The following is a 12,749-nucleotide window of genomic DNA, read 5'->3' on the forward strand; positions in this document are numbered from 1 at the left end:
AACAGAACACAAGTGCTGTTGCCTAATGTGTCCCAGACTCCATCACAGCGATATCGCGGGCTCTGTCTCTACCCCTTCCGCCCCACCCCCACAACCATTGCGTTCCCTCACCCCCATATTCACCGCCATCATTGAGCACCGACCCCTCCCCACCTCCCCCCCCGCGCTCTCAAACCACCACCATGGAAGTATAACCTGTACTGCTCCCTCACCACACCCACCTACCCCTTTGGGACCTCCCACCAGTGCCAGGGCATCGCCCGTTCGAAATGGTTTCTACCCGAGGACGATACTTACCTCTGTACCCCAGAGGGAACACCTCGACTGTCTAAAGCCTGGCCAAATATGTTGTAAACAGCATAAATATTTAGTGAGGGACTATCATTTGGCAGGGACAGGCCACTATTAATATTTAAATCAATGCAAAACTACTAAAATGAGGTTCACGCCCTTTGGAAGGTCATCAGTGAGGGGCATGGAAAATCGGGAACACGATCTCTCTCGCAAGAATAGCATTTTCTGAGTCCCGTGAGATTTTCTGTCCGTGCCACCGATCCCGCGGACAGCGAGTGCAGGCTCACGTCTTGAAACTTGAAACTGGCCTGTGCGCAGTGGAGGGTAGCTAAACCTTCCGTGCGAATGATTTGTCTGCCATAAGCCACAAGGTCCACCTAGGTGCTGGGGTCTGATGTTGTATATGGGTTTGACTCTCATAACATTTTGTTGAACAATACACTTTGCTCCAGTGTCAATCTTTACCTCTAGTCTTGTGGTACTGCAAATCATATTGAGTTTGGTGAAGATCTCGCCCTTTTCTATGACCGTGTTGACATTCTCAGCAGTGTTGTTGGAGGCTCTGTAGCTTCGCTGCTTTGGCTGAGCTCCAGTTAATTCACCTTACAGACGCTCCAACCTGTGACGGAGCGGCCAGCTGCCATTTTACTGCTGGCAGAGGAAAGCTGCTGTAGTTTCGATCTGCAGCATTTAGCGAACTGATTCCATTTCCCACATTTGTTGCATCTTTTACAATATGCAAAACAAGCTGTTCTGTTCTGAGGGTGCTGGTCACTTCAGCTGGAGCAGGGTGTGACCTGTACTACAATATTTGTGTTTTCCACCTAAAGTCTCTCCTTTTTTGAATGTTCGTTTACATTAATATATAATAGCTGTTGTAACATTAGATCTTTCTCTCGCAGAAGCTGCTTAAGGACTAAATCACTGTGAATTCCACAAACTGTTTTACCCAATTAACTAATCAGTGAGCGTTCCAAATGCACATTTCCTTGTGAATATTTTCAGGGGATCGTGAAGTATTGGATTGATTTATCTGCTCGTTGGTTTGATGAATTGAACACATGACGGGCGAGGATTATATTTTTACTGGAAGACAGATATTCTCAAACTTTTTTAGAATGATTTCCGGGTCTTTTTTTCCTCCTCCATCTGGAAAACAAATGACCTGAATTTTCCGATGGTCTCGGGATCCCGCTAGGTTTAATAAAGTATAAGCCTGTACCTTTTTCGACTCATCAAGACAATGCAGCACTGCAGTAAATATGCCAATCTTCTCGAATGTTTCCTAATTATCTGCAATGTTTTCATCCAGGACCAGTGGGTTGATGTGGCAAAGTCCTTGTGCTGCACTGCCAATTCCCGACACCATGTAAATGTGTTGCTTCCCGAATCAAGGACTTATAATGAAGAGTAGTTTCTTCACTAGTTCAGCAGCTACTTCATGGTTGTACTCTGCCCACGCTCCCTGTGCTTCCGCCGCATGATCCCTTTTGTAGCCACATCATCAAGTGACACCATTGTCTATACCCACCATCCTAGAAATCCTGACCTCTGACTTGGAGGCAGGAATGTCACCAATGAAAACGTGACTACCACATGCTGACAGTACTGCAATCCAAAATGTAATACATATATTAACAACATTTCAAAACAAGGTATTTTATAAATTCAAGCACAATTTTATTTTGTTTTGTGTGAGCCAGATGCCTGTGGGGAAAATAAGTAATTCACATGAACAGCAACAACAACTTGCAGTTATATATAAAACCTTAGTGAAACATCCCAAGGCACTTCACAGGAGTGTGATTAGACTAGAATTTACACTGAGCAACATAGGGATATAATTGGATGGGTGACCAAAATCTTAATAAAGAAGAGGATTTTAAGGAATGTCTTAAAGGGGAAGAGAAAGATCAGGAAATGTCATATCTCGAGGCGTAGGTCGATGAAGGTACGGTCACCAATAGTGGGGCAATATAAATCATGGAGCACAAGAAACCAGAGTTGAAGGAACACAGAGTTCCTAGGACAATCTACCATCTATAAATAAATGTTTTCTAGATTATACATATAGACTAATTATTATTAAATCCTAATGTGATTTGTGTTTGTGATTGAGCAGCACACAGTTTTCTTTCCATCCTCTATATGTTTAGCCAGAAGTCAGTAGAAAACTTCTAAGCATTCTTAACCCAGTTTGTAAGAATGATAAAAGAGAGGTTGTAGCTTTTCTTTCTACTCTTAGTCTTCAAAAATAGAATGTTTATTTACATTTTAGTTTAAATATGAACTGCAAAGATTCACGAGGCACCCAAGAGATTTGGATACTTGCCTAACAAAGCGTTCTTCTGAAATTTCAGATTATTTTTGCTGATGAATGCACAGAAGCTGAAGGCCGTCACTGGCACATGAAGCACTTCTGCTGTTTTGAGTGTGAAACTATTCTTGGTGGACAGAGGTATATCATGAAGGATGGACGGCCATACTGTTGCAGCTGCTTCGAGAGTCTATATTCAGAATATTGTGAAGCATGTGGGGATCATATAGGTAAACAAATATTTATTTTCTTACATAATTATCAGCTTAAATTTAAAAACTCATGCTTGCATATTTCAAAGTATATTCACCCATGATTAGGTTTTGTGCAATTAATATGTTGAATTTTTTAAGCAACTGACAATCAAAAGCAGTGATGGGCAACCAAGGCTAGTGAGTGTGCAGCATGAGTGGCCCTCCTTCTCAGTGGGTCACAAAGTTGAAATCGGCAGTATGCACGAACCAGAACCCCATGAATAAGATTAAATACATTTAACGCACACCGGATATTCCATAATGAGTTACAGAAAATACCAAATCATTCATATAATCATTCAAAGCTAGTACCAGCTACAACTAAACGTTAATCATTTCGTGATTACATAGATTTAGGTATTTATATTATTTTTAATTATTCATATTTATTTATCTCTATTTATCTTTTGTCCTCCTGGCTCCATTCTCGTTCTTTCTCGTGCTCTTTTAAAAAAAAAAAAAAATCCCAATTAAGGGGCAATTTAGCGTCGCCAATCCACCTACCCTGCACATCTTTGGGTTGTGGGGGCGAAACCCACACAAACGCAGGGAGAATGTACAAACTTCTCACGGACAATGACCCAGGGCAGCAGTGCTAGCTACTGCACCACCGTGTTATTCGAAGGGGGAAAAATTACCAGCAATCAAACATTGGCTATGTGACGCCAGTGATGGACTGCTATAGTGTTCAGCCTCAGTTAGATAGGATAGCTTCAACTGACATGGAAAGAGAAATTGGTAAGCAGTATGGGAATAAAACAGGCATAAAAGATACCAATTCAACATCTCAGCAGAATGCCTAAATTTCTTGCGTATGATTGTTTTTAAAAATAAATTTGGAGTACCCAATTCTTTTTTTTCCAATTAAGGGGCAATTTAGCATGGCCAATCCACCCACCCTGCACATCTATTTAGGTTGTTGGGGTGAGAAACACGCAGATATGGGGAGAATGTGCAAACTGCACACGGACAGCGAGCCGGGTTCAAATCCTGGTCCTCGTTGTCGTGAGGCAGCAGTGCTAACCACTGCGTCACCGTGCTGCCCCTTCTTGATTGTAATGAGAAGATGAAAGCTTGTTTAAGGACTTCTTGGGAATATTAGTCACTGCGGAGCAGAGCAGTCACTGGGCCTTCAGAAGCTTGCTACAGCCTAATCAGCTGCCAGCAAACAAGCATCTTTTCTCTTAAAAGATTACTTTAATTTGACGTCAGAGGACTGTTCCTCCAAATGCCATAGTACTCCTGTCAGCTGCGATTTGCCTCCTCTGCTCCTATCCTGGCCCCGATTTCATACCCAAGGACTGTGCTGATAAGCAGCGGAGTTACACCAGGCTCTGGAAGCTGAATATCACAGAATATCTAGACTAAACCTAAAGTTCATGTAGCATTAAATTCGCAATGGAAAACAGGGCCCAGACTAAATTATATATCGTGAGTATATACAATACCATTATTGCTCTGTACATGGGTACTAATCCTCATATACATAAGTGAAACACATGCAAGCTAGAGTAAAAATCAAGTGTCAGATTGCTTGTTGCTTTTGTTGATGTGAATTTTTTTATATGCAGGAGTTGATCATGCACAGATGACATATGATGGACAGCATTGGCATGCCACTGACAAATGCTTTTGCTGTGCTCAGTGCAGGACTTCGCTTCTAGGATGTCCTTTCCTCCCAAAACAAGGTCAAATTTTCTGCTCAAAAACCTGCAGCCTGGGTGAAGATGTACATGCCTCAGATTCCTCCGACTCTGCATTTCAATCTGCACGGTCAAGGGAGTCCAGGAGAAGTGTGCGAATGGGAAAAAGCAGCAAGTCTGCAGATCAATGCAGGCAGTCACTGTTACTTTCGCCTGCTATAAATTACAAATGCCTGGATTTCTCTGGCAGGGGGGATGATCCCCTATCTCAACAAATGGATGCCCTCAGTCTCACTGGCCAAGCTGCGAGTCTCGGCAACAATCTTTCCTGGAAGAGCCGAACGGAGACTGACGCAGGAGAGGAACATGAAGAATGGGCTGAGCACGATGACTACATGACCCAACTATTGCTTAAATTTGGGGATCGTGGAATCTTCCAGCAGTTCAATGAAGATTGCAGGCAATGTGAGCACTGGATATCAGACAGTGATGCCAAAAATAAATTGGAACTGAATGGTCAAGGTTTGGTAACTAAAAAATATGAATCCAACATGTACTGGGCACAATCCCAGGACAATCTGGGAGATTCAGCCTATGGCAGCCATCCAGGTCCTGCCAGCAGTAGAAAGATTCAAGAGCTTGACATTGAACATGGCGCAGTGGGCTACAAACATGATCAAAACCCATGGTATGAAGATTCGCTCGAATGCCTGACTGGCGATTTAAAGCCAGCCGAACAAAATGTTCGAGATTCTGTGGATTCTTTGGCCCTATCTAATATCACAGGTACCAAATGCTGCAAACTATCAAAAATAACAAAAATATTTATCATCTCATAGAATGTATAGAACTATACAGTGCAGAAGGAGGCCATTTGGCCCATCGATACTGCACCCACCCACTTAAGCCCTCACTTCCACCGTAACCTCATAACCCAATAACCCCTCCTAACCTTTTTGGTCACTAAGAGCAATTTATCATGGCCAATCCACTTAACCCGCACGTCTTTGGACTGTGGGAGGAAACCGGAGGAAAACCACGCAGACATGGGGAGAACGTGCAGACTCCGCACAGATAGTGACCCAGCAGCGAATCTAACCGGGGATCCTGGCGCTGTGAAGCCACAGTGCTATCCACTTGTGCAACCGTGCTGCCCGGAAAATGAATCTCAGAAGATGAATTCACAAATTAATTTTAGGGATATTTGTATTAATTTTAAGAGATATTTGTAATAAAATTATCATCTTTTGGAAGGTTTTTCTAAAATTCAGTGAGCAATAAATAGTTGGGAAGTGAATTGTTGAACAAGATATTCATTGTCTTGGGCTCAACAATGAAGCAACATCAAACGTTTAAATATCTCACACATCATTCTCTTTCTCTTCGTGGGCAAAATTTGTGTTTGATCAACATGATGGTGACAACAATAGCTAGCTTGTACGTAATACCTTTCAGGAAGTAAAATATTCAAAGTCACTTCACAGGGGTGTAAGATTGTTATATTGGAAAAGACAGGTTGGGAAGTGGAGAGGTGTAAGCAGGGAAATACAGAAACTCAGAGCTGAAAGTATGGCTATCAATGATTTGGTTAACAAAGTCAGAGCACATAAGAGGACAGAACTGGTGGAGCACAGAGATCTCAGAGGTTTATAAGGCTGGATAGGGAGGGGTGACGGTTGGAGGGATTTCAATAGAAGGATCAAATCTGTAAAATTGAGGTGGTTGGGGACCAGGAGTAAAAGTAGGTCAATAAGCATGGCGGTGATAGGTAGTCGGGGATTAGTGTAAGTTAGGATACAGACAACGTAGCAATGGAAGTTTTAAAAAAAAAATACTTTATGTAGTGTTTTTCACAATCACCAGACGTCTCAAGAATTCATTTGAAGTGTAATAGTGATATGTTGTTTTAACATCTTTTACAGTTCCACCCACTGTGATCATAGTGTCAAATTCTTCAGTTGGTAGCACTCTCCCCTCTGGAACTGGGCAGCACAGTGGTTAGCAATTTTGCTTCACAGCGCCAGGGTCCCAGGTTCGATTCCTGCTTGGGTCACTGTGCGGAGTCTTCATGTTCTCCCTTTCTCTGCGTGCGTTTCCTCCCACAACTCCCGAAAGACACGGTGTTAGGTAATTTGGTCATTCTGAATTCTCCCTCTGTGTACCCGAAGAGGTGCCGGAATGTGGCGACTAGGGGCTTTTCACAGTAACTTCATTGCAGTGTTAATGTAAGGCTACATGTGATGATAAAGATTATTATGTCAAGATTTGACAACAAAAAATATTCTAGTATAGGACTGAGGAATGTTGCAATGTCGAATTACCATCTTCTGGACGAGGCACTTGTAGACACAAGGGACAAGACAGAGGCTAGATGCAAGATGGATGTTCCTGATGGTGGGGGTGTCCTGAACCAGGGGTCACAGTCTGAGGATACGGCATGGACCATTTTGGACAGAGATGAAGAGAGATTTCTTCACCCAGAGAGTGGTGAGCCTGTGGAATTCCTTACCACAGAAAGTAGTTGAAGCCAAAACATTGTGGGCGGGATTCCCCGTCCCGGGATGCCCGAATTGCATTCCACGATGGAACTGAGTATCGGGCAGCAGGAAAAAATTGGGATCGGCACTGGGTGATGCTCCAACACCCCGCTGACGGCGGGAACAAGGTCCACGCAACACAGAGGGTGCATGTAAATAACTGCAAATGGGTCTTGATCAATAGGGCCCGGTGCACTATTATCCGGCTCTCCATGATTCTCCAGTCCCCGCAGCCAGGAACCACATGGGCGTGGATCAGTTGTGGCCTCTACCAACATGGCATGACATGGCACGGCCCCCTTGTCCCACTACGGGTTCTACCACACCAGGGCCACACTAGTAAAGACCATCCGACCCCATCCAAGGACCACCCCTCCTCCCCCAAAAATGCACTGCTTGCCCATGCCTCCGCCCCACCCACAGGGACCTAATAAGGAGATGGCCACTTGGACCCATAATAGGGGACCCATCGGGACCCTTGTAATGGGGGGGAGGCCAGGGACCCCTTGCCGAAAGGGATCCCCACAGAGACGCCTGTAATATAGGGAACCCCCCCTCCCTAGGGCCCCCTATAAAAGGGAGAACCTCCACAGAAACCCCACCCCCACTCAAAGGGACCCCTCACAGGAATCTCTGTAATAGGGGGACTTTCCTATTAAGGGACCCATCAAGTGGGCAGTATGGTAGCACAGTTGCTTCCCAATTCCAGGGTCCCAGGTTTGATTCCCAGCTTGGGTCACTGTCCGTGCGGAGTCTGCACATTCTCCACGCGTCTGCGCGGGTTTCATCCGTGTGCTCCGGTTTCCTCACAGAGTCCAAAGATGTGCAGGTTAGATGGATTGGCCATTCTAAATTGCCCTTAGTGTTCAAAAAAGGTGGGGTGGGGTTACTGGGTTATGGGCATCGGGTGGAGGTGTGGACTTAAGTAGGATGCTCTTGGCAGCACGGTGGCGCAGTGGGTAGCACTACAGCTTCGTGGCACCGAAGTCCCAGGTTCGATCCTGGCTCTGGGTCACTGTCGGTGTAGCGTTTGCACATCCTCCCCGTGTTTGCGTGGATTTCGCCCCCACAATCCAAAGATGTGCAGGGTAGGTGGATTGACCACGCTAAATTGCCCTTCATTGGAATAATGAATTAGGTACTCTAAATTTATTAAAAGTAGGGTGCTCTTTCCAAGGGCCGGTGCAGACTTGATGGGCCGAATGGCCTCCTTCTGCGCTGGAAATTATATGATACCCTGCCAAAAAAGACCCAACTCATACAGAATCAACCCCCCCCCCCCTTTCCCAAAAAGTGGACCCCTTTCTGGAAGCGACAAAGCAGTCCAGACAGCGGCAGAGTGGAATTATAGCTGTCACGCTTACTTTGCAGCTCTATGTGTCCATTCCTGGAAGGAGAGTAACTATGACCTGTGCTGGTTCCCATAGATCCATTAGCTGCAAGCCATTCATAGTTTTCTAGCAGTGGTCTATGATTGACAGCTTCTACAACCATCTGCAGCTTTGATTCATTCATCTCCCTTCACAGTTTGTAAACAGTGACCACATTAAAGTGCGTGCTTGATTGGTTAGAATGCACTTAGTGCTTGGAACGCACTTATCTCTTTTTCAATTGCTTCAAGAAATAGTTAGATATAGCACTTGGAGTGAAGGGATGAAAGGATATGGAAGGAAGGTGGGATTAGACTATTGAGTTGGATGATCAGCCATGATCATAATGAATGGCGAATCCTGTTCCTATTTTCTATGTTTCTATGAGACATTCAATTGAGATCTGTCTATCATCCCAAATGAACATAAAAGATCCCAGGGCACCATTCTTTTTTTAAAATAAATTTAGTGGGCGCAATTCATTTTTTCCAATTAAGGGGCAATTTAGCGTGGCCAATCCACCTAACCTGCACATCTTTGCGTTGTGGGGGCGAAACCCACGCAAACACGGGGAGAATGTGCAAACTCCACACGGACAGTGACCCAGATCTGGGATCAAACCTGGGACCTCGGTGCCATGAGACTACAGGGCTAACCCACTGCGCCACTGTGCTGCCCTCGGGCACCATTCTGAAGGAGAGTAGACGTGTAATCTCGTGTGTCCTAGCCCTCAATCAAAATCACTAAATCAATTATCAGATCATTGTCACGTTGCTACTTGTGGGAGCTTGCAATGGGCAAATTGACTATCGCATTTCCTTCATTTCACCACTGACTACACTTTAAAAGTACTTAATTGCCTGTAAAGCACTTCGGGGCATCCTGTGCTCATGAAATATACTGAATAAAATACAAGCTTTTAAAAAGATTCCCTTTGGTTGAATTATCCTACAATATAACACTTGTGGAAACTATTTTTTTTTAAAATTTGAGCACCCAATTCATTTTTTTCCCAATTAGGGGCCAATCCACTTAGCCTGCACATCTTTGGGTTGTGGGGACGAAACCCACACAAACATGGGGAGAATGTGCAAACTCCACGCGGACAGTGACCCAGAGCCGGGATCGAACCTGGGACCTCGGCTCTCCTTTGGCTTAGCTTACTTGTTACCTCCTCAAAGAAGTCTGACAGATGTGTCAGGCATGGCTTACCCTTGACAAAGCTGTGCTGACTCATCCCTATTTTACCACACACTTTCAAGTATTCCGTAATCTCATCCTTCTGTTTAAATTTTATTTCCTTTTTTAAAATATAAATTTAAAGTAACCAATTTTTTTCCAATTAAGGGCAAATTTAGGGCCAATCCACCTACTCTGACATCTTTGGGTTGCAGGGGTGAGATACACGCAGACATGGGGAAAGGCAATCTCATCCTTAATAGTCTCCATGCTTGCTGGTACACACGGCTTTGTCCAATAATAGACTGATCCTTGGTACATGTCATGTGCTTTCTTACATCACTGTGTGGGCAGTACTGTACTCAGTCCCACATTAACCTTGCATGTGCCAGGTGCGTTATTAGATAGAGTGGTACTTTAGAGAGGAGGAAGTAAACTAAAATTCTCAGGATTCATTGATGAGTTAGAACAAATTCTTTAATGATTCTGTGTTTTAGAACATAGCAATGGTATTATGAGTAATGTTTAAAATTATTTATTCTTCCCGATCGTTTTTCTGTAGGAGCTTCAGTAGATGGTGACAGCCAACAAAGGTCATCCATGTTTTCTGTACAGGATTTCAAAGAAATCGAGAATGACTGTGAAAAAATGAGTAACATGGGAACAATTAATTCCTCAATGCGTCACCGCAGCACAGAATCCCTCAAGAGTTTGACATCAGAACTCAGTCAGGTCATGACACCAGAGGAAAAGTCAAAGCCTCTCTATAATCCAATGCTCAGAAGATCGAAGTCTCAGACAAGGCCACATCAAGTTAAGTTTTCTGATGATATCATTAATTACAGGAACTATGAGCAGACTGAAATTCGACAACCTCCAATGAGTGAAAGAACTCGCCGGCGTGCATATAATTTTGATGGATATGGGAATCGGCACCATCATCGCCGCCGAAAGAGCAGGAAGTCCCGGTCTGACAATGCCCTCCATCTGGTTACAGAAAGGAGGAGTCCAAGAGAAAGACCTCGTGTCTACTCTCCAGAGGACTGTGACAAATTAATCCAGGCCAAAGTCTCGCGTGAAAGGCAAACATACATTCAAAACCAGGGAGTGTATGGGCATTACAATCATAACCCAGACTATGCACTACAGAATCAAGTAGTAGACAAATTTCTTGGTTTGTATGCTGAGGATGGTGACTCCTGGTGCTCAACATGTTCCTCCTCGTCCTCCGATTCAGAAGAAGAAGGCTATTTCCTTGGACAACCTATTCCACAGCCCAGGGCCCAAAGATACCAGTGTTGTACAGATGACCTCACAGGAGCATCATCAGTGCTGCCAGGTTCCAGTGTTGGACCTCGGACCACCAAACCCAAAAAGAAAAAGGGGCACAAAGGGAAAAATTGTATAATATCCTAGAGCAGAAGTAGTATGAATCAAATCTGCAAGTAGATTTTCACGCATACTACCCTGTGAATTCAAATGGTGTTACTAAATGTATAGTGGAAGCAATCTATAAGTTAATTTGAATACTACAGTATACCATGAGATAAAATTTTTGCCGGCAAGAATGTTACCAGTCTACTTCAAATCCAGGAGTGACTGATACGCCATTTGTGGATAATCACATTATTGTTTACACTTGTAGCAGTACTTTTGTCTCTGTATTTTCATGGGCTACCGACTTATAATGAGGTCTTGTGGTGCAGTGGGTAGCGTCCCTGCCTCTGACCAAAAGCTCTGAGTTCGTGTCTCACCCTAGGAATTGATCACCAAGTAAGATGCATTCATTACTCAGCCAAGCAAGCTGAGTATTAACGTGAAAATCCTTCCAACAGATTCAATGGCAGGCGGCAAGAGTGGGAGAGACTGCTGGTTACCCATGTAATGTAAAGAATGTTGGAGCCTATACCATCATTATCCATAGCTCCAGACCACAATGTGAATGTTGTCACGGCAACTTGGAATTGCTGAGTAAACTGTAACACCACCACCATCTACTTAAATTTCTTTCATCGTGTACATGAAACTTCATTCTGTCAAGTTTACTTCGAGAAACCTTCAAGTGGTTTTGTCGGCTTTTAACTTTGTAACCTTTCAATATGTCTTAATTGATGCTTTATCTTATTATAATATTAAATGTTCCCAACGCATTAATTATTTGCAATGAGTTTGTATATCCAAAACAAAGGGGGATGAATGACCATGGGGCAATAAGCAATAGAAGTCAGGCTGGAGTATATGGGTTCAAATCTGCTTCACCCAATTCAAATAATACAAGCATTAAAGTGGCTGCAATCTGTAATTTCAAAGAAAGATGTTGGTATTTAAAATGTAGCATTTAGTAACAAAAGCTAATCATAATTTAACAGTGCAAATAATGTATATATTGTAAAGTCCAGATTAAGAAACTGATATTTTTATATATCCCTGAATTACAAAACAAGTTGTTTATCTTTGATTGCAAGAAATAGATGTGATGAAGTAATTGGCAACATTTGATTCATTTTCTTAAAAAGACCCTTGTGTTAAATAACAATTTAGTGTTTTGTGTTTAGACTGTATGTGTTTAATGCTTCTACTTCAAACAGTAAGCAGCTTCCCCCGGTCCTTTTTTGAAATTAATTTCCTATTAGGGTCTTTAAGTATGCAGAGTATTACTACTCCTTTCTCAGTTCCAGAACCTGGGGTCCTTGCTATGTTCCAGGAGTTCATTGTGAATCAGCTAATGTAAAGAAATATCAAACTGATGTATAAATGTAAAAACTGGGACATGTGGATGAATAAAATAAAGTTATAAGATAATCCAATTTGTTTCACTAAAATGCATTATATCCAATAATAAAGAGCTGTGAAGTGAATCGGCATGTGGTTATGATTAATTAGAACATATGATTTTTATAATTGCTAAATGTGACACTCCAGACAGAACCCAGAACAGATGGAATCTTTCACAATCATGTTTAATGTTTAAAAGATTTTTGTCGATAGCATCTACTTCCTGCTGTTGTATTCCCATAACATGGGTGGGGAACGCAAACAGTTTGTAATTGGAACTGAACGTCAAAGTTGTCTAGTTCGACTGAAAAGTTGCTTTCTGATTATTTTTCCCACAGATAAAGAATGGAGACTGGGTGGCACAGTTGGTTCAAACAATG

The 12,749-nt window shown here is 43.0% G+C and overlaps 1 protein-coding gene across 10 annotated transcripts in view; it reads left to right on the plus strand.

Annotated features, from left to right (window-relative positions):
- The window catches only part of prickle1b (prickle homolog 1b), a 193,933-nt gene extending 181,481 nt beyond the window's left edge, over window positions 1–12,452 (plus strand). For all 10 annotated transcript variants that reach the window (XM_038780074.1, XM_038780082.1, XM_038780075.1 and 7 more), the window contains 3 exons: window positions 2,655–2,841; window positions 4,437–5,294; window positions 10,157–12,452. In XM_038780074.1, the coding sequence (XP_038636002.1) occupies window positions 2,655–2,841; window positions 4,437–5,294; window positions 10,157–11,010 (1,899 nt within the window). In that variant the 3' untranslated portion in view covers window positions 11,011–12,452. The remainder of the gene's footprint in view (window positions 1–2,654; window positions 2,842–4,436; window positions 5,295–10,156) is intronic.
- The last annotated feature ends 297 nt before the right edge of the window (window positions 12,453–12,749 follow it).

This window comes from Scyliorhinus canicula, chromosome 20, assembly GCF_902713615.1.
Source record: "Scyliorhinus canicula chromosome 20, sScyCan1.1, whole genome shotgun sequence".
NCBI lineage: Eukaryota > Metazoa > Chordata > Chondrichthyes > Carcharhiniformes > Scyliorhinidae > Scyliorhinus > Scyliorhinus canicula.